At 32.9% G+C, this 26,244-nt stretch overlaps 3 protein-coding genes across 3 annotated transcripts; 2 read left to right on the forward strand and 1 right to left on the reverse strand.

The window, feature by feature from the left end:
- Positions 1–224: 224 nt before the first annotated feature.
- On the forward strand, positions 225–4,624 carry LOTGIDRAFT_97780 (hypothetical protein; the record flags this gene model as incomplete). Its single annotated transcript, XM_009063731.1, has 2 exons — positions 225–548; positions 4,505–4,624. Coding segments are annotated over 2 exons (444 nt in total), but the record flags the coding sequence as incomplete, so codon positions are not given.
- A 414-nt stretch (positions 4,625–5,038) lies between these two features.
- On the reverse strand, positions 5,039–11,364 carry LOTGIDRAFT_229230 (hypothetical protein). Its single transcript, XM_009063732.1, has 4 exons — positions 11,219–11,364; positions 7,418–7,575; positions 6,623–6,857; positions 5,039–6,244 (listed from the first exon to the last, which is right to left on the reverse strand). Exons 1-4 carry the CDS (start codon positions 11,270–11,272, stop codon positions 6,098–6,100), a joined length of 594 nt encoding a protein of 197 aa, XP_009061980.1. The 5' UTR covers positions 11,273–11,364; the 3' UTR covers positions 5,039–6,097.
- A 9,673-nt stretch (positions 11,365–21,037) lies between these two features.
- Positions 21,038–25,859, forward strand: LOTGIDRAFT_210431 (hypothetical protein; the record flags this gene model as incomplete). The annotated part of the gene is made up of 3 exons (XM_009063733.1): positions 21,038–21,240; positions 23,592–23,796; positions 24,069–25,859. The coding sequence occupies 3 exons, from the start codon at positions 21,038–21,040 to the stop codon at positions 24,252–24,254; spliced, it is 594 nt and encodes a 197-aa protein (XP_009061981.1). The 3' UTR covers positions 24,255–25,859.
- Between the last annotated feature and the right edge of the window lie 385 nt (positions 25,860–26,244).

The raw sequence follows: 26,244 nt of genomic DNA on the forward strand, positions 1-26,244 counted from the left end.
GGAAAGTGGGCGTATCTTGCTAGGCAACCAAATTCAATTCTGCGACGAAAAATTGTTAAGTCTCAAACTTCATTTGTATGAATTTGTACTTGGTGTACTTGGTATTTTTAGTGAATTTATGTAATTTAACTTAATTCGTTAAATTCAATTTATTTTCAGATTGTTCAGATGGAGTTCGAAGAAAGGTTGTACCTAACATACGAACTGTTTCCTATATAGACTTTAATGGTTTGATGGAAATTAAATGTGATTTTACTTCGCCTGGCTTTACCATGATACTTCATCGTACTACAAGATGTTTGTCTACGGATTTTAACAGAACCAAACATATTTATTCTTCTGGATTTGGTCAAAGATTTGGCAACTATTGGCTTGGTCTCCAAAATATTTTCGAATTGATACAAATTGAAGAACATGAGTATCACATTAGGGCAGTAAAAACAACTGAGGAAATTGAAGAATGCACATATTCAACTTTTAAAATAGAGAACGCTTCAGCTAATTATGTAATTGATCTAGGAACCTACAAACGACCTCCAGGCGGATTAGTCGACTGTCTAACAAGTTCTTTTTATAATATCAATGGTAGGCCGTTTTCTACCATAGATAATGACTTTAGCAACGGCTGTCCAGCTGCACTAAAGCATGGTGGTTGGTTTCTTTCCACAAATGATAGACCTTGTCCCGGAGTAGAAGTTAATATAGATCATGCTAAATGGTATGATAACAACTTTCGTATCACTTCATTCATGGAACTTCAGTTTAGGCTTAATCCGAAATCTTAAAAGAAACCACGGCAAAAGTATCCGAAAAATTTGGCTATTCAGACAATTTCAGGTGAATGAAAAGAGATTTCTACTGATGCATTTTTGTATACTGCTTTATCTGTAAATTGCTATTTAAGTATGGCCGCATGTGTATATACAATAAAATACGTTACTTTAAAACTTTATTTTTACTTTAAAAGGGAAAATATTCAGAGCATCTAAACACAGAAGAAAACAAATGTAGATGTAAATGTAATTCAGAAAGTGCCAGTATCGCACTCTAAAAAGTACAATTAGTTTACTCACGGTACGTGTTTGCTATCGAACCCGTCCATTTACTTTGTATACAACCAACTTTTTATGGAAGCCAACTGTGGCCATATTTACTCTCGAATTCTTGCCCACGAAAGAGCGAGGAAACTCGACTTCTTACCCACGAGAAAGCGAAGAAAAAGGCCTTAGTATTATATATTTTTCTCTTTTAAGGGGACGTCACACCATAGCCTATGCTAAAACCTCTGAGTTGCTTGTAAAATATATATTGTATAGGTAACAAACGGAATCGACATCAACAGGTTTTTTTATAACATGTCAACTGGTGCACTCAAATCATAGCGATCACGACTTGCGTGTGGTAGGAAATTCTAGGTTTTATAGTCTTAAGAAAGCAACAAACACGCAGAGGTTATGAAATCTTGAACATGTTAAATATAGTCTGCGAATGCCTGATCAACCTAAATGCGACAGGGACGCTAAGCACGCATCACGATCGAGACAGGTAAGCAACCTATGTGAGCGCAACACAAACATAACTAACACACAAATCAATACTTGAGAAAATACTGAATCGGCTACACTTTTTAGCCTGCTAAAGCCTACTCTGCGTGTGTCTGATCAGCTGCGTGCTTGTTGCACACTACAAACCTATTTAACATATGCTGCATATGAACTGCAATCGGCTAGCACACAACCATACGCTACTGGTGTGAGGGAAATTTTAAGCAACTTGTGTCTGCGATCAACTGCGTACTTGTGAAATTGAATTGGAGTTGTCAATATTATTCTATTTATAGCTCTGTGTACTTTGACACATCGCGCGCTACCTGGTGTAAGATGTCGGCATAACTTCCACGAAACGGCGTAAATTTACGAGTTGGTATTAATTCGCGCCACCTGGTGTAAGTTGCTGACTTAACTAGATTTTCCAAGAAACGACGTAAATTTGCGAGGTATTAATTCTTGATTTGGTTTTAGTTTCGTCGAATTTAGATAAGAATCTTTCAACTGTTTGACAAATTCGCAAACAAATTCAAAATCTGTGAAATGACTTTTTGCATTAATGGCGTTCCATATAAAACTCCATTCATTTCATTTTCATTTATAGTTTAAGTTAATGTCTTCAGATCAGACAATTGAATATTTCATGAATAAAATACTTGAATATTATTTCTATACTGGAATCATTTTAAAAAAAATACATGTAAATCCTTAACTTTAAAACCTGAGGGGTAAGGTCTGAACACAGATTTCAATATCAGTGAATATTGTTCACTCATAGCCTATTTTCTTTCCAAGATTGTGAAAAGGTATTTATTGAAAGTATTTTTGACTTCAAAAATATTATTGATAAGTTGGATACACTGTGTAACACACTTATCTGTTTCGACGGTCTTGGTATGGAATTTCTTCAAAAATGCTATAGTTAATACGACTTAAATTTTTATTTAACCTAATTTTAAAGACTAATTTGGCCTTTCAACATAATGGCTGCAAATGGATTTTCAAGATTGTTTGTTGGATTATAAATTTTTAAATCTTTTCTTATAATTTTCTTGCCTTAAACTTAAATATTTTTCTATTCAAATATGTTTATCGATTATTTTAAGTGATTTTCTATCAACTTACTATATCTTTGCCATTAGCTATTTTTTATAAATCTAAATTATAAAGTTTTTAAAAATTTCAAAACGATATAATATTTGCTGAAATTCAATAAGGTGTCCATTATGTTCTTAAAACTCATGCATTTGTAAACACATATCAGTTTTGCTTGCTTTCATTGCTTGATTTATATCATTGTCATAAAAATAATGTATCCAGAAACTTTATTAACGCTTTCTATTATGTTGATGATTTCCAACAATATTGTTTGTGGAATATCTAATTCAAAGTATATCAAAACTCGGACTTATAGGGAAAAAGAAGAGTGTTTAGATGTGAGTTTTAATAGAATGTTAGTTAAAATAACAACGAAAACCACTTTACATTGTTCAATGAAATGTTCTGAGCATATTGAATGTAGAAGATTTATGTTTAATACAGTGGAGAAAACCTGTCTGTTATATAAAGCGGGGGAAAATTGTCCTGTCATCGGAAAAGTCGCCCATGAAGTCTGCTATAGACAGGTAGGTGATATAAGAGTACATATATGTTAGACTACTTTGTTGATGTTGTTTATACGCCAGTCAGACTAATCAGCCAATAGACAAAACTAGCTGTGGGCACTTTCTCAATCTTTGATTATTTTTTAGTCTTCCTAAAAATAAGGTCTATGTATGTATGATTACCAACTAATGGATAGCCTTTGAAACGGGACAAGGTCACACCATTGGACCGCCTGATATTATTCTGCGCCTTGTTTTTTCAATACTATTTTGTTTTATAGTCGTATTAATTGAGCTATCCGGTGCTATATTCACCAAAATTCACTTCGTCAAGCCAGACTGCTGTGTCGATAGTCTTAATTTGGGGCAGTACTTTTTTCGGTTATGAAAAATTGACTTTCACTGAACTCTAAGCCAATGACAATGCCCTTTTGTTGAATAGTACCTTGTTACTTTCGATCAACCTAATCTCTATTAACGGATAAAGCAAATAACAGACGATGTGCTTTTAATTTTTCAGAAACATGTATGTGATAAAATTAGGTGTACAAGATGTCCAATAGGTTACTATGGTGACACGTGTCAAAATATCATAAAAGGTAATTGGTTTTGCTTAGAATACAAATGACGTAGTGAACAAAATAATGGTCACGCTTAGCGACATTATAAAATCAAGAGCACAATACTTTACACACACAAGCTCCGTGAGATTAGAGTGTCAAGGAAGCCAACCTAACAACAAGTTGCTATAATTTCACAAGGAATATTGTCAGTATCATAGTTTGCGATATCAGCATCCGCTGGAAGCGAACGTTAACTTGTCATCTACCTACCTACCTGTCAGTATCACTATCACTTGGTCTGACCGTAAGACCAAAAGTTTACACTGTATAGTTAACCTCATAACACACAACATCGTCTGAAATAGTCGCCTTATATGTTTCTTGCCCTTTTTCAGATTGCTCCGACGGTAAGTCTAGAGGTGTGGTTCCACCAATTAAGAGTTTAGCTTACCTGAAGCCTTATGGCGATATATTTGAAGTCTTGTGTAATTTTAAAGGCAGTGAAGGATACACAGTTATACAGTATAGAAGCTCTCGATGTAGGAATTTAAGTTTCCAAAGGACGTGGAATGAATATGCATCTGGTTTTGGTAATGCGTTTGGTAGTTACTGGTTAGGTTTAAATCACGTGCACAATATCATACGTCACAGTTCCATCTCCTTTGAGTTGCACGTCAAAGCTTGCACAATGACCACATGTACACAATGTTTTTACTTGTTGTTTGATGTAGCAAACCAGCATAACAATTTCACAATAACGGTAGGTTCCTATGTGAAAGACTTGACCAAGCCACTTGGTGATTCAATGAGTCTGTCTAATTATAACATTAATGGTAAGCCATTCTCTACTTATGATCGCGACTTCAGCGGGGGTTGTCCAGCTGATCGTAAAGGTGGTGGATGGTGGTATTTAGACGCACCAACATGTCTGTTAGGTAACCCAACAGGGTCGCTTGATGAGTTGCAGTGGTTAAATATCAACGGAGATCAAACAGACCTAATATGGCTTAAATTACGATTGAAAGGTTAATGGCATCATATAATGCTTAATCCCCCCCCCCCCCCCCCCCCCCCCCAAAAAAAAAAATTAGACTTTCAAATAAGACAGTAGAGGGATCTTTAATCTGCACTCGGCGCCTCGCTTTATCGTCTCAATAATACGACAAGACATGACATGGGAAACCTGGCTCAAAATCCGAAGGCATTACTTCAATCTATGTCTTTATTGAACATAGGATTCCGGGGATAGATAGTAATGGTCACTTTTACTATGCATCCCGCTTCCCAGTGTATTCCTGACGTGTTTAAACAGAACAAATAGCAATTACTGTAAATGAAATATTTAATTGAATGTAATTTTCCACAGAAAGATTAATACATTGAAAGTATAACAACAAGAATGTTCAAGCATGAAATTATAAAACAAAAGATTATAAACTAAAAGCTCTACAAAATACTTAACTTTTTAAATTATATTTTGAATTATTTTCATCCATATTTACATAATAATTGGAGTTGAGAAAAGGGATCTGTGTTTTAATTAATTAAGTAAACAATTATCCAAAAGTGACATATAGTAATTATATATCAATTAATAAAACAGAATTTTATCGGTGACTATTAGTTGGATAAAGATAAATGAAAATTTTGATAAGGATGTTTTCGCATATTTCAAGTTTCAGTTAAGGTACACGTTATCTATCTAAATATAATTTGAAAATTGTTACAGTATACGACCTATTACAGCTAAAATGCCATTTATTGTAGAAAAAAGGCATTAAACATTGGCATTATTGGATCAACTTGGTTGTTTCACAATGTTTGATAGGTCAAGCACTAGACTCATAGAGGGTTTAGTAACATATTATACCTGAACAACACAAGAAACACAGTGACACGATATCAAGATGACTTGAATGTATTTACATAAATAGGTATATGGTGATCAGATAGATGTCACAGACACCCAAAAGCAGCCTTTATTAAACGTCTAACATTGTCTCCATCCTGATAGATTGTCTTCGAAGAGCACATCTGCAGCGTGCTCAACGACGTTGTTAACAGTATAACTGTATCAGCGGACTGTACCCTTCTCTGATAATAGACGATATTACATTGCTGTAAATAATTCTATATCATCAACTTTGTGTGTGAAATAAATAATGAATTTACAGTGCCTTGTCTCTTATGTGGTTCAGTTTATTTTATGTTATGTTATGATTATCATGCTTCTACGAATGTCAGAATCTGTAACACAATCAAAATATAGTGTGCGGGAAATGAGATCGCATGACATGAGTTTTATAATGAAATCAGATAGGCAGTGTTTATCTTATAATTTCAGTTTCCACACGACTTGCCACCTGTGAAAGACTCCATAAGTTTACTCTGTTGGAGCACCGTACAACAATCCCTTGTAGGTACAACCTTGGCTCTCGACCCTCTCTTTCTGTTTTCTCTTTTCAGCATTTGGATCTACAAATTTCTTTGGCCACTGGCGAGTTCCAGAAAAGTTTGGTCTTGCTTCAATCTAAAATTTATGATAAAGCAGTTTGCTTTTTATACAATCGGATACTACAACTAAAGATATCTGTTACAGAGAAATTTAGAGTTCTATATTTTATATACAGCATGAATCGATTTCAGTTTCCTGAAAACATTAACAATGAAACAGAACGTCTTTGAAGTGGTCTTCTGTATATCAGTCATACTCATCGATAATAGATAAAGTTGAAAGAATACTTATACTTTATTCATTGGCATCAAAATCTTTATCACCAAGTAAGGGAAGAGGTAATAACTACTATCGATATTGCTAAAGACGGTTGAGAACGATAGTAGTACTCGGATTTGAAATAAATCTTTTGCATTTCTAGTCAAAAGGGATGGAGTTTACTAATACATTTACCTCACTTCCCAACGCCTGAATACCAGCACAAACAGCACCTAAATGGGTACATTCATATAGATTATCAATTTGAAACAAGGCACCACGGTTAATTCCCAGCTCTACACATTTCTTTAAGAACAGATCCAACCTTTCTCTTTCGCGGTTTGCTTCAAAATTCAAATTCGATGACTTCTTAAAAGTTATTGAATTGAAATTTAATTTTTTATCATCATCAAGATATTTATTTACAATTCTGAAAACAGAAAACAATTTAGAATTAACTTGAGTACAACAAACGAATGCGATAGTGACGTTCAGAATCTTTAAAGCCAACAGCTTGTCGCAATAAATCTATCCTCCAATTTAATACTGTTTTTTCATTGAATTCAAGTATACTTGACATTAGATATTGTAATGTCGCTAGAGAAGCAGTTATGTTCGCTCTTTCAAACCGGATAACCCCCATGCAACTGGGCTTGTAATCTCTATAAGGAGACCTCAACACTTAAATTGATCCATGTGTATGTATACATTTTTCAGCCAACGTTTCTACTCTATTGGAAGGTAAAATATGATTAATAGGCTTATGTTACGTCTCAACAACTGGTTGAGGTCCTTTCACCTTTTCAAGAATGTAAGCAAATCTCTGGGTTTAGCTGAAGGGGCTCACGCCACCTGAAAAATAGTCATTAAAAGTAAAAGATTGCAGATATCGGGGTTTCGGATTATCGGCAACCGGTCAAACAACAGTCTTCTGTACTCCTCTAATTATGGAAATATATATTGTCTATGTTTATTAAATATCTGACCTACTTGCAGAGTATCATACCATCTTTTAATATTTCATAAAAATTATCAATAACTTTTAATTTTTCTTCAGTATTTTCTTCAATTTCAAAATTTTCTCCAGATTCTTGTTTTATCCATTCTAAACATCTGACAGCATCAGACGGACTGAATTGACCATCTATCTGAAAATAAGACAAGTCATTTTTAAAAAAAACTATCTTGATTAAGCTTATGATTCTTTCTATTGCTTTTTTTCTTTCTGCTTTGTTTTTTATTCTCATTTTATAATTATATGAAGTAGCAATTGTAGTTTCTGGGCAGGTAAGTGCATACATTTTGATGATCATCATGCTTTTAAAAGGCGCTTCGCTGGTTCGGTGAGATAGGTTCTTTTCTACCACGTCCAATCTTACTTCGTCAATGATCTTGAATTACAATATACTAATTCTATTTTTGATGAATATTTCGTAATGTCACGCTGGTTTTGTCATTAACAGGACTTGCCAATTATTTTCAAAGCCGTTATCTTGTAATATTTACCGTATGTATTTTTAACATAGTGAGACATACATAAGTCATGGTTTACAATAGGAAGTGTTTGGATGGAATAATTAATGTCAAGTTCACTATGTAGAAATATCACTCACTTTTCCTACGACCACAAAATGGTGGTGACCATTGCACACGGCCTATATTATGACATTTTCAACATATGTTTCTTTTAAATTACCCACTTTGTCTAAGCACTAATTACTACTATAGATACATCTTTGCTTTGCCATAGTGGACAATATAAAGCTAAAATCGTGTTTTTTGAAAATGCATGATCCTGTAAGCTGACGAAACCTAGGTATCATATTCTCTGTGTCCACTACTCAGAATAAACTTGGTGCACTGTGTAATACATCTAACATATAACCTATCGTATCTTGTTTATATATAGATAAAGTACTTTTTTTATAAAACTTTTCTATTTTTGGCACCATTTACCGTCTGTTAAGAGTTTTGCTGAAATTGCATTATAATTATCTCAGAGTATATATTTTGGTTTCTGTTTGCCGCTGTTTGTTCTTGTTAAATCGTAACAAAGTATTAAATAACGCTTTACAAATAACTGCTATAGCATATTTATTTATTTATAACTTGCAGCACATATGTTAATGAACTTCTGATGCAAAATTAGACTATCTAAAATTATCTATAAACTTTTATCTTTATTCGGTCATACTGCATGGCAATAGATAACGAAAAGGCAAGCTACTTAATACACTTCTGGAGACTCGTAAAAGTACAGACAAGTTTTAGCCAATAGATCCGGAAATATTTTCTTGTATTATGTATGTTATATTGTATCCAAACCCATTACGTCTACCTAGGTAACATGGAAGTGTTTTGAATAAGAAAGAAAAAAAACTGGCCTTAACTTTAATAACTGTCATAGTGTACTGGGTTCCTGTATGTGATTATATTGATGGTTTATGTACAGGTATTAACTCTAAAGAAATCATACTGGATGCAAACAGTAAGTCATGATTATATAGATAGCATGGTCTTGTTGAATAGCGATATGTAAGAATATAAGATTCTATGGTATTTATTCTACTCAAATTCTATCAATATGACAAAATGTTGACCTATACACTAGTAGAATGTGGTTCACCTTGAATAATATAGGCGTAACACTATATTTCTTTTAATGTGGGCATAGTACAAGTATTGAATGTTGAAGGGCAAAAACAATCCGGGTGTACAAGTATGCCAATAAATACCGTTACACATGCATGCCTGGTGTTCACAATTAGTGCAGTAAGTTGATTTGGTATTTGGACACTGATTACTTCTTGTAAGCAATGGAATATCACAAGATGATTCATAACATTTGTTAAGAATAAGCTGATTTATACAGACAATTTATCGAAATACAAAAATGTTAACCCACAATTTTTTTACCTCAGAGGTTTTCTTATAAACCAAAACATCACACTGATCTTTAGAACTGTTATCTTGGGCTAGCTTGTATCGAGCACATGACAAGTTAAATGCCGAAAATTTAAAATCTAAGGAATGATGAAATGATAAGGATGAAACAAAGGGACAGAAAGCAATGTACATTTGTGAAATGGATTTAGGTTCTGTTGCCGATAGGCCTTTACACCGACAAATTTTATCATTAATTAAGATAATTGATATATATTGGGAGTTGTGAACAACAACAGGTGATGCAGGTATATGAAGATAATAAAATATCTGCTGTCCTAATGAATTAAGATACAAAGGTAGAGTGATTTATGTTGCTGGCTGGTAAACAACATAAATTCTCTTATTGAGCATCAGAGGAAATCATTAAAATTTACAGTGCAGTCGAACAGTGTAAGGATTGTACAGTACAGTAAGGCCGGAAGACTCTGAAGACTGAACAGGTTAACGATCTATACCAAAAAACTAAACAAACTCAGCTGAAAAGATTTTACGCTATAGTCACTTTCTCTGTTTTTTATTCTCATAGAATAGAATGCCTTTGTTGAAAATAAAATATTGTATCGTAGTTTATTTACCACTAAACTTTGTGTACTAATGATTAATGTAATAATGTGGTAAAAGAAACTGAAGGTATCTAAATTATCTGAAAGAATGTGTTCAAAGTACTGTTTTATTATGCAATTTCACAACGACAATTTGTACGCAACCTTGCCGATAATCATGGCATTTTTTAAAAGATTATTTGTAATTTTTGTTTGCTCAAACAAAGTTTTTATATGTAAAGTTTCTCCCCGTTCCTGTTGCTGAAGCCACATCGATTTTGAAGGAGGTGTTAAAGTGACAATTCACTCTTTGCTGTGTATCGGTTGTGACTTTCAGAAACAGGATAACCAGGGATAACTGGTATTGGCTAGTGTTAATTCTTTTCCATTTATTTACATAGCAGTTCTTTCGTGTGAGCATTTTTTTGCCAAACAAAAATAAATGTTAAACCTTGCAGAAAAATTCAAATGGATAATGGCATCATTTGAATTTTTATTTACATTTGATCATTAAGAGAGATACGATCCAGAAAGTTCAATGTGTAAAAATCTTTAGAAATATATTTTTCCGTTGAATAATAATAACACTAAACAATTTTAAAACTTTAGTGCGAGATATCACTTGTAGGTCATATTTCTTACAATTAGTGTGACAATAAAGCCATGCACTGGTGCTAGGTGTATAAATCCATTGTCATTACTGCGTTCTACATCTCTATAAGGTTTTACATAAAACTAACTTATTGATTATAATATTGCAAATGCATTTTGCTGGAAGGGTCAAATTGAATTGGTGTCCCACGAGAGGTACATATAAACATTCAGCAAATAATTTTTAAAATACGATATCTTCGGAGAAGTTCATGATCATACGATGGAAACATGTTATATAGCTTTATACATGTATGTGAAACAGGTGAAGCCAGTGTGTAAAAGATGCTCTGTTGCCATCTCTGATGTCTGTGTTGATTCAAATTGATTGCGAGGTTAATATAGCGTCATGTTGTTGAAAAAAGGTACCTTTTCAAATTAATTTCCAGCGTTTGATGTATGAAATAATATAAGCGCATTGAATTAACTTCCAAAAAATTCCTTGACTTGAATACGTATAAGCAATTCAATTACATCCCAAACAGATATTTTAATGTTGTATTAAACAACGAACGGCAAGAAATAGCACCCTAACAACAAACAAGTGATTTGCCAAATAAGCATAATTCCTGCTAGTCGCGTGCATATATGTTAATGTAATAATATTCAAACGTTCGCCGAAATTTTAGAATATAAAATTTAAAGCGCATACCTTATTCTGTGTATCCCGTCCAAGTCCAAATGGAACAGCACGAAAGTGTGACATTATGGAATTCTATATCTGTTGGGATGTCTTGAAACGAAAATATTTCTACAAGAACTGTAGTCACTTTCACACAATGTACCGATCAGATTTCTCTATTACCCATAGTCACGTGATTTATTCAGTATCACGTGGTATAAATTGAAAATATTTATTGGATACTGCAATGATTCCATGATGCTCGTGAGATCAGACTTCTTCATACCTGGTATAACCAAGTTTGGCTGGAATTTACTCACTCAATTTCAATATCAAAATCTTCTTCTTTAATACAAAACATTTTTGTTCTTTATTTCGATTTCAATTTGTAACTGATGAATAAAATATAAAAAACCAGTATATTGAAAACCTCTATACGTTTGTTGTAATCTACCTAGAGTTTAAAGCTAAAGGGCAAACATCTGCTGTCGAAACTGAATAAACCCATCCTTCCACAAGTTTCAGAAAACTGATCTCGGCTGTTAGAACAAGAAATTTCGTCTCTAAACTTGAACCTAGAGTGTTATTTATATGATTGCAGACTTCATATTACACTATTCACCACAGTGGAAAATAAATTAGATAAGCATGGAAAGTTTTATTATTGCCATACCATCTTTCCCCTCTATGAATTTTGTTACTGTGCCAAAAAAGAGTAAAAAATAGTATTGTTGAGTTCTATGCAATTATGATTTAATACTGCTGCTTGATAAAAAATCGCGGTTACATTGAATTGAAACGAATAAGGCCGTTAATGCAGAAAAATAGTCATAATTTATTCATAGGCGGTTTCGAACCGTCAGAAGTTTGTTCAATTTCTCTCTCTCTCGCCAAATTCAAAATGTACCAGTCAAATCATTGATAAATACATTACTATAGTTTATCACTTTATCACTTTATAGGAAAACAATTGCTTGGATTTGATCATTAATCAGATACTATCATCAGATGCATTTACAGCTTTTTGAAAACGGTTATGACAAATTAGAACTATAGCGTTTTCATATTTGGACTTTAATCAAGAGTCAGAACCATTAAGAATATTGTTAAAGGAAATGGGAATTTTCTTCTTTTAAATCTATTACGAAGGATAATGTAGTATTTCATTCAAGCAAACCGTTCTACAGACAAATAAAAAAAACATTTTTATAAAAAAAACTTCATGACCCTCACCTGGTTTTCATGTAAAATATTTTAATTATCTTACATCTAGTGCAGCTAATTTTAGAATTTAGAGAGAAGCCGTGAGACTGGATGGGTAAACATCTCAAATTTCTAAAACGATAAAATGTTCTACATGTGGGCCACCAGGGATATGATCAATGCAATGCAGTACTATGCAGTGATTGCAATAAGGTAAAAACAAACCATCTTTATCATTTATGCTTTTTTACCTCCCGGTTCTTTTCTACCCTAAAATAAAAAAGCTCCGTGATAAAACTAAAAGTTTGAAAACTAGGTAAAATAATCCCACTTACGTTAGCTGATGAGTAATAAACTATTTCTTATATTCAAAGGAGGCAAACAAAATCGATACCCTATCGTCTACTTCTAAACCATCAGTTTTTAACTGGCTCTTTTTTACGCTTTTTACGCTCATAATGTTCATCATAACACATCAACCTCTAATTCAATTGATAGACCCTATCCAGAAGCCTATCCACTTCCATATTTTATCCAAATCGGAGGAAAAGTACCGTTCATAGAAACATCTTCAGCATATAATCCAACTAAATACATTTAGTTCCTTTTAATCCATTTGTCAATCTACATTCAAATTTACAAGAACAAACCAAGTTATTCCAAATCAGAAGAAATCCTCAGAATTTAATAGTTGTTTTGTGAGCAATCTCAGACAAACGGATATTGGTAGAATGTAGTGGACTACTTTCTATTTGAATAGCTCAAAATGTTCATGGTCACGATATACTATTGAATCTTTGTTCTGAAACTAAGTATTGGCCAGTCTTTCATGCAACATATTTTCTTGAAAAAGTTATATAAGGTTGAACTTTGTTATTTAACATAGAAAGATATGGAAAATGAATTGGCGGAGTCGGTCCATGCACTAGTATATAGATTAGTCTCCCTTGAATATATGAAATAAGATTAAACAGATTAAAATTTTTTTGTTATAATCCAGAAATAAAATGGTCAATTTCAAAGCCGGCTAGTCTATAATAATATTTATCTGCGTATCATAGGAAGTATGGAGCGTCTTCGTTAATCTTGCGGTGCCATTTTTGCCTTCTACATGACTTAATTATTAAAGTGTTAAAATAGTAAAACCACCGTTCGAAATGTCATCGATACAGATATGCATAACTTCTGTTCGAATTGTGAAATCAAAGTGTTTAGTTATGCAAAAGGTAACTTCATGTTCATTTCATGTCAATTTCTACAATTTTTCACCTATAATGACCTGATAGCGTCATAAAAATATTGCCATAATTATTAATTTTGTTAAGACAACCTAAAATATATAGGTTCATCTACATGAACACCTTTAAACACTTTATGACTAATATTTTTAAATATACCTAGATCCATTCATTATTTGAAAAAAGGTATTTATCAATATTAAATGTTCTTGTACTACAGGTACAGGTATAGGTGTTTCTTCTAAAGCTTCAAAAGTTGTAGGCCTATATAGTGATTGAGAATACTAGTAAAGTATAAGCTAAACAGCTTGTACCTATGATTAGCTGTATACTCATGGAAGGGTTTGTAAGTTACAGGACTGCATTGAAAAATTGTCATAATTCTTGCAAAAAAATAATGAAAACAGGAATCATGATTTAGGTAACACTATAAAAATAATCAACATAATGTCGATTTCTTTTTCAAATACACATTTTACTTGCTGTATTCATGAAGTTTTCTACAGGACGAGGAATCATATTGAAGGGTTGAAGAAGTCCGCTAATCACCTTGGATGTTAGCGACAAGGTTGGAGATAAGTAAGTAATTATTTACGTTCCATTAGTTTACTATACAGATAATAACATTTGGTTTTGATGGTAAATATAAATAAATATACGATAAATACTGGCTTCTACCTGGTCTGTTTACTATCATTTCTATATGATTCATCAATCTAGGGCGTTCACAATCTCACCTATATCCAAAACACGTGTCTTGATCCGAAGGTGTATCACCTTCCAGGATGATTAGATTTACTTTTTGCCTTAAATGCACTTTTTGATACAGTATAATATATTGAAATACTAGAATATATTAATGTTCAAATATCATCGATGGTACTACTCTTTTAGACAAATGACAATGGTGATTGTTTTGTTTTTTTAGTTTTCGATTATTTACTATTAAACTTGCAATTAATTGGTAAATTATGCTGAATATCTAAAATATAAGTGTAGGCCTACTGAGTTCCAAATACCTATCTACTACAGATAAGATCGCTATCTTCTATTGAACTAATAATATCGCGGTAAAAACGATCAGATTTCAACTTTCTTGGCCAAATCGTGTTTTTCTTGGTTTATTTTCTGCCTTACCTACGCCTTCACAATCTTTAAAAACCATGGGATAATACGTTAATAGACATATATTGGAATAGTTCACTTTCCATTTCTAGGGAGATTAGATTGGTTCCAATAATTGTTAACGCATTAATGTTACATTAAAGTCATTTAATTTTGAAATTCTAGTCTTCTAAAGATCTGCAACACTAAGACCAGTGTTTTATGTTTGTAGAGGTGCCAAACTATCTCGTGAATTCGAGACGAGCCCAACCTTTCACTACCTCCATTCATGAAATTTAACCAGGGTGTGTATATTTTGACCAAATGGTTGTTTTGATCAACAAACGGAGGTATCACAGTAGAAAGATCGTGGAATCAGTTTAACTTGGTATTGAGGAGACAACAACTGGACTATCATCATGCCACCCAAGGTAACTATATATTGTTTAACATTTGCAAATCTGGTGACTTTTTAAGTCTTATTTATGTATAAAATACATTTGCATTTTGAAATAGTTTTATAGTACTGATATCAAGGCATTTGAAATGATCATAGCATCAAACTTAGTAAAGTTCGTTTTGGATTTTAAGTAAATAATATATTGTTTTTCTGATAATTTATTGTGTTTTGTCTAAATCCATTTGATATCGACTATGTAAACAGTCCTTTACAACTTCTGAATTTTGAAAGTCGAATATTAGACTGAACTACCAAATTTGAGTAATTTTAAATTTAGAAAGTTCTAGACGAAGCCTGATTCTCAGTCTTATCAACTAGCAACGTCTGTATCAAAACTTCTAAGGAATCTATCTACAGTAAAGTTAACCAGACGAATAAATAAAATTCCTTCATTATGTCAGTAATCGAATAAACAAGTTGCATATATTTCTTACTTAAATGTTGCAAAGCTTTGGGCATGTCCTTTTAACTTAAAGTGAAAAAGATTTCAATATATCACTGATTTCGGGCAACAATATTATATAGCCTAACAGTGTTGATGATAGTGTAAAGACCTTAGTAATTAATCAATCGAGTTACCTGGTCAGCTCATAGGTTGGTAATTCCGTGGTTGGTTAGTTGGAATGATTTGTGAAGTGATGAGTCTGGGATTAATCTTGAGTAGGCGTACTTGGAATGAAGTAATTGTCTAAGTTTTATTTAATTATAGAACTTTTCTATTGGGACCTTCGTGATTAAAACAATTTTAAATTCTTATTGGCAAGTTTTATGATTATGTGTTGATGGACCACAAGGAAATAAGCCAATGTATAAAATTAATAATTCAAATGGCTTAGTACTGCCAAAATATCTATTATGATCTATCTGAAGCTGAGAGTAATAATTGGAACTGACAGGCTGAAGGCCTTTTACTCTTGGCACCAAAACATATTGCTCATTGCGTTTCAATAACAATTACAACAACCGGCATTAGTGTTAATGGTGCTTGTTAAATCATTCTGTAATGTAAACTATTATAGATTGAGAAAATTCCAGATTTAACGAAGGTCTGAGTGTGTATTTTGTCTGGCAATATTATGGTCTTGCTGGCTGTTGGTCTGATGTTATAAATCATACCCCACGTATAATGTCTCAAAGTAGTACTTGATTCAAATTAAAGCCTGATTTGAAAGCATCCTATTGCTAAAAATTTTAAATTATTATTATGTGGTGAGTTTGGTTTCCATAAATTTGCCTTCAATAAACTGTTGGATGACGTTAAGTGACTGATTTATGGTGTGATACTGATGATTATTTGACAGTAAATCACCATATTGTTTTAATTCTATAGTTTTTTTATTCCACTGGTAAATGCCAAAAGCTCTTTGTTCTGTTCAAAAAGCGCTTGATGACATTAGTTTCTTAAATCTCAAACTGCAAAGATCATTATACTAACTGAGGCTTAAAAGATCACCATTTGGATGAGGGAAATCCAAATCTCATATTACATAGATATTTTAGTTAATTATGAATCTTGAAAGGTTTAAATCAGATAGATTTGTGATGCAAACTAATTCATGACATATTTGTTGTGGTTAAGTCATCAGTTAAACACATTGACACTGACCATGTGATCATGTATGTGGTTCAAAATTAAACCAAACACAAATAACGCCATTCAGGAGCAGTCCTGGTAGATATATCTATATTGAATACAATATACATATATTCTGCTGGGTGCAACTCTTCCAGAAAATTTTACGCAAAACTTGTTTTACTCATAAATGAATTAAGATTTAAGATATATGGCAGTATTATACAGTAGTTTCACCTCGATAGATTGATAGTACACATCTGTTAAGGTGTTACGTTTCTCAACAGGAATCAGGTTCCAACTATCATTCCACACCTTATTTATTAACATTAGAGCGTTAAAAAGAATTTTTTGAATTATTTTCCTAATCAAGACAGATGTGAAACACCCTACACTCCTTCCAATGTATATATACGAGTAAGTACAGAACTATTTCTTCAGATCGAAATTGAACGTTTTTCATAATTTTTTTTTTTATACAAATTATATATATATATTCTTATATTTATATAAATATTAAATTGACTAAAATAGTGTTCAGAAAATATATCCGGTTCAGCCAATACTCTCTTCATTAAGACTAGGCTTGGTATCAATCATCTTATTACTACATATAAAACCTTCAAGGTCAATATTGCTCATTTTAAATCAAATCCAATACCTCGGTCTTTAAACTGGTTCTACCAATCTCTGATGCTATCTATATGAAAAAATATATAAAACAGTTATCGCCTCATCAGATAGTTCAACCTGTGATGTTGGTAAACAAAATAACATGTGTATTTTATCTTTTTATCCATTTATCTTAACCTTTAACATTTATTTTATGGAATTTGTGATTTTCCTGTTTTTATCTACTGTTAATGAATTCTTGCAATGTACTGTTAAAGTTGTTCAGGTTACGGTGTAAGCGTTCTACGAATCATTAGCAGCTGATATCTTGATGCCATATCATAATCAGGAGCTATCTTGACTGATTCGGGTTGTATTTTCCCCTTTCTTCAGAATCTCGACTATCTCGTTGTGTAACATTATGAATGACCCAAGATAGCTGGATTTTTTGTGTGATACGCGAAATGTATGCCTGATAGTAACGTCTGGAAATAATAGTTGTGCGGTCTCATCTAATTTTTTGCACAAATATATTAGTAAATGTTTGGCCTGTAAAATGTTTTCTTCATATCGTGCAGTAATAACTACAGGCCTACACATCCAGAAACACGATACATTCCCTCCTCAGATCACAAAATTATGTTTCGATGAGAGTAAACATAATTATGTCAAATATATAAAATACATGTTTCAAATGTTAAAAACAACATAAAGTAATTTTATTTATTTTCTGTTTATCTTTCACTTGGTGTTATCTATTTTAGTTTTGTGTAGAAATTAAACAAACTCGATAGCTTTATCTCGTCCTAGTCAGTTAGTTTATCTCTTGTATTCATCAAAATATTGTGCAATCTTAAACATTTTCATCCTTGGTTTTTGTTTATTTTGGCGACTTTTCAATTCTTGAACACAAATAGTTCATTGTGTTGTTGAGGTCTGATATATTTCGAAACGACAACAATTCTTTAAGAAAATATTCTGCTGCAACAATAACAGCAAGTTTATAACCAAACTTCGAAGTTTAATACCGAATAACGATAAAATTGGGACCATTTTATCTATATATCTACCTATAAATTTATTTATATTTATGTACAATTTCTGTTTTGTACATCATTCCTTAATTGCACAAAATCAGTAACGTCTATATAACGTATTTATTTTGTGAGTCGGGGAAAGACCTGTACACTCTTGAAGCTGTCTGAGTAAAATGATCAATGGTTTGGATCGGTTAATGATTTCTATTTTGACATTTCTAACGTTACAAGTCTAAACCTTTTATCGGTATTTTATTACCTGGATACACATGGCTTACCATTTTCACTTGAACTGTCTATCCAGATTATCTGGACCTGATCACAAATACATTAAGTTCTGCAACTTTAGTAGTACCCTGTAGGTGCTTGTAGAAAGTCTTTTTGTACACCACAGGATTCATTAGCAGCCGACAAATTAATTGAATATAACAACTGCGATCAATTGTAAGGTTAGGTCGGCCGTGTACAACCTTAATGAATGCATCTTTTGACTACTGGGACTTTGCAATCCTCAGCTCGACTAAATCAGGTCTTTTCAGATTTTGCCAGTACCAACTTCCGTCTGAACTCACTAAACATTGTCGTTATGATATCCAACAACATACATTAAGAACAGTGAACTTATATACTCAGAAATTGGTTTATAATGCCTTATCAAATATGTAAACCAAAACCTTGACGTGTCGTACACATTTACAAGATATTTCTTCTTCATATCGTTTTCAGTATTATTATTCTACACGTTGTGCACAATTTACAGTAATTACTAAAACAATTATTCAGTCATAAAATATACATTGTTATCATAGTTTATCATAACATCACAGTTATCATTTTTACTGTAGAAACTACTGAAATGTGTACTGTAGAGAAATATCGGAACAGTCAACAAGTTTTAATGACCAACCACTGCGTCGCATTGATATAGAAGGTATTCTAGCTTTAAACGCAACTGTCTGCAAATGCCTTTTTTTCATTTGATTAGCTCATTGCAAACTAGAGTTCATAGTAATTAAGTCAAGTTATGCTATCTTGGTTAATCGATACCTAGGTTTCCATCCATGAATTTGGCTCCCTCAATGATTTTTTTTTTATTTATTGGGATTAAAAGAGTTGTGGTTTTCTTGCTTTCACTTGAAATATTTCTTGTCAATGAAAGGAAATATCATTAATCCCACCTTTATAGCACATAGGCCTAGTAACAGGTAAAAAACGCTTCAAGATATTGGAACATTTAAAAGGTGAATATCTAGGCGTTATTGATACAAAGAACAGCTGTTATAACTTTGCCTATTATTGTTAACATTTTCACCCTTTTAACTGTAAAATGTCTGCAGACTAACATATTATAAATAGGACAGATGTATCAACTATTTAACAGTTGAACCACAAGATAAGAAACTGATAATCACTTGAGAATGCGAACGCTTTAGTTTAGAGCTGTGAATACCTTGTCAGATATGTTATTCTGGTAAACTTCATCATACTAACTTCAAATATCATGTAGGAAATTTTATGGTCGTTATTGGAGAACTCCTTGATAAATGCAATAAATCTGCTTTGTGCATTTTCGCTGAATTGTTTTGTCAGGCATGAATTGATCTGGTTGTATCTAATGATTTTACTATGATAGTAGTGGCGGTTGTTGCAGACCATGCTTACTTTTTTCGAAATACCAGATCCTACTTCTCATTGGAGTGGTTTCGTTTCGTTCACTCCCATTTTTGCCATTCTTTTGAAGAGCTTTTTGATTGACAGAACTGTCTTGCTTGTGTGGATTATTATCAACCATCTTACGTTGGTCATCTGGGAATTTCTCTGAGTAACCGAAATATCACACGTTAATGAAACTTTTTATTAGGTTTTTGCAAACTTGCAGGATATGCAGACGTGTGTATAGGCCTACTAAACCTCTATAGAATATTTTTAAAGGAAACTACTGTGTTCTTATTGAAACTATCAAATGATTCAGATGAGGTTTAGAATTACAATTGACTTTGGTTAGAGAGTAAAACTGACCTTTACAGTTATTCCAGATCAGTTGAATTCCTTGGATACTCTCCAAACCAATAACCTTCTAATACTGTTTACTACATGTTACCAAGGTAATGAAGCAATACGTCACATTTTTACCAGCCGTGTTGAGTATGTAACCAGATGTAATTTAAACAAGTGGTTGTAATATTTACATCAGTAGGCCTAAACAGCTTTGAGAATTGCAATTATGCAACTGATGTATTGTGGTAAACATTTGAAATAGTCATATGAAAATATCGTTTAATGTTTTTTATTACTTCAAAATTGAGAAAAAGAGGAGGCTATCACTGAACTACCTTTTTACGTCATTAAATAGTTATTAAAATATGAAATCTGTCCGTAATATGCACCATACAGTTTAGTTAGAAAACTTATGGTTTGAAATATTTGCATAATGTTTGACACCTATGTTAAATTCATCTCAAGTCGTGCACTAATTAAACAACCGAATGAGATTGACAGGAGAGACCCTTGGGTTCGCATAAAAGGACCCCAAAAGCACAACATATGCTAAAGAACTCTTAAGCTTGGTAGAAGATGTCCGGATCTCACTTGCACGGTAATTTTTTGCATAGGCTATTGCAAATGATAAAAAGCCCTTTGAAGGAAACGAAGAATAGAATTCTGCCATTTAGTTATGATATTAAATTAAAAATATCGGTTTTTTTACAGAGGGATCCTGAGTTGGAGAAACAGGCTTTGGACTGGATGGAAGAAGTAATGGGAGAGAAAATTGACAGAAGCAAGCCATTTGAAGATGTTTTAAAAGATGGCATTATTTTATGCAAGTAAGTAAAGAATTTACATGATATTTGCTTGCCCCTCTGGTTGGTAGGTGATGGAGATATTAATGAAAGTATGTTTTGGAGTACATACAATGTTTTATTGTTTTTTCTGCTTCAGATGGCCCTTCCAAACACTTTGGGGAATTTTTTTTATCTACCAAATTCAAAATGGGCTCCATCCTCGATATTCCGAATACTATTGCTTCTAGAGCATCAATAGACATAATTTTGGTATCAAAAAATATGATTTCAGGGTCACGGAATTCATTTATGATGGTTTCTTTCCCTGTGGGCTGGGTGTTGGTAAAGTTTGTCATAATAGGTGTCCAACATCATGTCTTACAACACCCCCTACCACCATTCGAACAACATCTACTACCAATCCTACACAATCCCTTACTACAGTCCAACAGTATCTCTTACTATGAGTCCAACATTTCCTACTACCCGTCCTACAACAGAATATCCTACTACCAGTTTACCAGCATCTCCTACTACCAGTCCAACTAGCTCAATTACTATTCCTACAACATCCATCCAATAACACCCAGGACTACTACAGTCCTACAACATCACCTACTACCAGTTCATCAACATCACCTGGCAAGTCCAACAATTTCTGCTACGCAGTTCAACAACCTTCCCTAATACTAGTCCAACAACATCCTACTACCAGTTCAACAACATCCTACTACCAGTCTTACTACAACCCTTTCTACCAGTCCAACAATCTTCACTAATACTAGTCCAACAATATCCCACTACCAGTCCAACAACATCTCCACTACCTGTCTTACTACAACCATTTCTACGCAGTCCAACAACCGTCCCTAACACTAGTCCAACAACATCCTACTACCATTTTAACAACATCTCCACTTGCCTTTTTGGCACTGTTGCAGTTTCGACCCCTTTTCCTTCCCGTTGAGCTATCGATTTGAAACTTGGCAGGGGGGTACTTATATATGTCCTGAATATTCACAGCAAATTTCAGACAGTTCCAACGTTTCCTTCCATCTTAAATTAATTTTCAAAGTGATGTACTGACTGAAATTTTTCCCGATTATGGTGAAATGGCAGGGGGCGTAACTCTTTTGTTTAGTCGTACTTGCTTTGCCAAATCATTCAGTCTCGAGTCATTTCGACCAAATTGTCATTATTTCACAGCGGCGTAACGGCTGTAACCGCAATCATTTTCGTTATGCTCTCTTTGCCGTGTGACGCTAACGTATTTATTTGAAGATTTACAATGCGATAACAGAGTAATGCATTCTGATTACTCACAACAATTTTCAGACCGATCCAATGTTAAATCAATCTCTTAAGTCATGCCACTATGCTCATATTGCTGCATCGCACCCCGATCATTTTCGATCGCGATATCGACACGAAACGTGACAATGTGACTTAGTAATGTGTCTTGATTACTCACAGAAATTTTCAGAACGATCAGACACCCCATACTATGTTAAATCAATCGCTAAAGTCATAGCACAGTTCCCCCTTGGGCACTACAACCCTTTCTACCAGTCCAACAATCTTTCCTAATACTAGTCCATGATGATGTAGGCCTGGTAGTTGATGATGTTGCTGGGCTAGCAGAAAGGGAGGCTGATAGTAGGCGATGTTGTTGGACTAGTAAAGGATTGATGGACTGGTAGTTGGCTATATTATTGTACTGGTAGATGGATATATTGTCGGATTAGTGGTAGGGGCTGTTGTAGGACTGGTTGTGAGTCATTTTTTTTATGAGGAGAAATGGTTAGACCGGTAGTAGTGGACTCGTGGTAAGAGATGTTGTACGATAAGATGTTGTATTATAAGATGATGTTTAAGGAATTGTAAGAGGGGAATTGTTGAACTTAATAGTAGAGGATGTTCGATTGGTAGTGATGTTGTTGGACAGTTAGATGGGGATGGTGTCGGACTGGTAGTCAAAACATTTTTTTGATAAACTTTATGGCGGTTTTTTACTGAGTATTGAGTAGTTTATTTTGATTTAAAAGGACAGATGTGCCATTTTTTGACCAATCATACATTAGTCACAGAAAAATGATTTCTTTAGCTAAACCGACCATTAATAGTGTTCACAGATCACCGTCGAAATTTGAGTTTTCTATTCCGTGTGTGTCCAAAATCCTCAAAATATTTATGATTATTCGACACCCATTTTAAACCCTCCGGTACTGCATGAGCACCACAACAAACTGGTCAAATTAGTTCTTTGATGTATGAACACCTGTTGCTCTTAGAGTAGCTGAAGCTGTATTTTTCTAGTTCATTTTCTCCATACACTATTTTCTCTGTATGCTGTAATCTTTGGTCGAATTTTAATTAACTATTTTGTTTTTTAGTTTTATGAATAAGATGATGCCTGGTTGTATTAAGAAAATTGATAAAAAGGGGGGAGGATTCGCTCTGATGCAGAACATTGAAAGATTCAGTGCTGCAGCCAGACAATATGGTGTGCCGCCAAACGAATTATTTCAAACTGTTGATTTATGGGAAAGAAAAAATATACCACAAGTTACCTTATGCATCCATGCATTGGGTAGAATTGTAAGTTTTTTGTATTTTGTTTTATGGTGGGACATTATTCTTCTGATTTACATTTATTTAAATCTTATGTTGTTATTAGCACTGTATTTCGTTGCATCATTCAGTGGAGAGGCAAAGTAGGATTCATATAATTGTTAAGGGAGCTCACATCTGGAAACTTTAACGCAGGATGACATTTTGTAAGAAATGGAAACCGTCCATCGTAGATTTTAGTTAGTCGTGAAGTTAGTGTGATTATTATTCGACGACAATTTGATTTATCTATTTTTTAGGCCCAAACTAAACCAGAATGGAATGGACCAATTTTAGGACCTAAAATGGCTGAAGCACACAAACGTGAATTTACACAGGAACAATTAGAAGCGGGAAAATATATCCATTCTTTACAAATGGGTTCAAATGAGGGAGCCAGTCAGGCTGGTTTAAACATGGGAAAACAGAGAATGATTAATGATTAGATTCGTATGAATTTGCATAAACAGGCATATTAATTATGTAAATAAATTATAATACTATTAGGTACTAAATTATTAGGCATATTAATAGATACTTTATTTAGTAATCTTAGTTTAGTATTTATCTGAATGATGCCGGCGTTAAGTAAATAGTGTGTCATTTTTGCCTGTTTTACCACCGTTGTTAATAGATTTTGTGGACACTTATGCAAAAGAGAAAAAGATCTTTTTCCGTATTTATGTAAACGTCTATTTCAGATACCTGTTGTGCCACATTTACTGATTCTTCATTATGAAACACCACGTCAAAAATTTCCTAGGACTTCCATATTATTAAACTATTTATTTTTAACGTATCCATTTTTAGTTTTGATACTTATTTTTATTTTGTGTGGGTTTTGTTTGTCTGTTGTTTTTTGTTTGTAATTAATAAATATGTAGATAAACAATTAATACTTGTGACTTTAACATTAATGCCAATAACCAGTTGACAGATCTAGTTTTAAAACCAATATGTTTTAAATCCCGAGACATTATCTTAAGTTACCTGACTAGTGCTGATATGTGTATGAGAACACATTCTTGATAATCTATACATCAACGATTAGGATTCTTCAAATTATCCCAATTGAGACTCCTTTTGATGCATGCCATTGAATAGTATATATGGCAGATCTGGGCAATTATATTGTCAAGAGTATTGGCAAACAATACTCATTAAATCCAGTTAGAGAATCTTGAGCAAGTTACTTGCAAAACGATTGTTTTGGAAACTAAAGTTTTATTGACAATATCGATAATGAATATTCACAAATAAATAAATAAAGAATGAATGAGAGTGCAGTTTACAATAAATATAGGCTCCATAAAATACTTAGTATTTATACATAGTTGAATATTCACTGGATAATCTGGATTTCAGTCCGTGACCAAAATAATCTGGGTCAAATTGCATGATCTTATGGTGTAGCTCTTCACCAACTTTTCAAGCCTTTCCTTACATTGTTGAAATAAAAATAAGATTTTTACTTTTATTTGTACAAACCCCATGATCATGAAATTTCACTCAGAGTTTAAAGTAACTGTGCTTATTCTAAATTATGTTTCCTTTTCATTTAATTCATCTTTTTGATCACAAAATTCTCTTTCAAAGTTCTATTTTTTACTTGCATATTATCATTCCATATTATCAAAATACTTCACAAATCAGTTCACAAATACAGTTAATACAGCCCTCAATTCATAGTTTATAATGTTAGTCATATCTCCTGGTTCCTGACAAAGAAACAGAAAAAGTCTTTTTTGGTTTGAATTGGAATAATTGTACTTCATTAACCACATAGAACTGAGAATAAAATTGACTTTCATACCATTTACAAAAAGCTTTACATGTAAGCAAACATTTACAAGTCCATATTGTATTATATATAATAAAACAATTTACAACGAATATATAGATCAATCACAAGAAGGTAAGGAATGGAGGGAAGGCGTGAATGAATAAATAAAAACACAGGAATAAATGTCAACAAATGTATAGTGTTAAAGCTCCCTCCAATTTAATTATTCCAAAAATCACAACATAAAAACAGTGTACAATTATCGTTGATATTGTACACTAATACAACACAGTTTTATAGTACATTTTAAGTCCTGGGATTTGTTTTTCTACCCTGTAAATACAATTTCAAAAGTAAAACAATTTCTTATTCTTTTTTCTAATTTCTAACATTTATTACATCAAAAATTTTTCTTTCAAACTGTTTCCATATTTTGTAAATTCCATTGTAATGGTTTAAACCTGTCACCTTACTTTCAGTAATAAATACAAAATACCAACCATCTAATAAGAAAATGAAGTTTCAACTTCAAAAACAGTAAAATATGAAAGTAATCACTCCATGTACAAATTCATTGCAAATTTAAAGCTTAAATTATTAATACTATAAAATAACAGTTGAATAGTTAAAAATATTATGCACTAAATAAAAAC

Source organism: Lottia gigantea, assembly GCF_000327385.1.
Source record: "Lottia gigantea unplaced genomic scaffold LOTGIsca_6, whole genome shotgun sequence".
NCBI classification, from domain to species: Eukaryota; Metazoa; Mollusca; class Gastropoda; family Lottiidae; genus Lottia; species Lottia gigantea.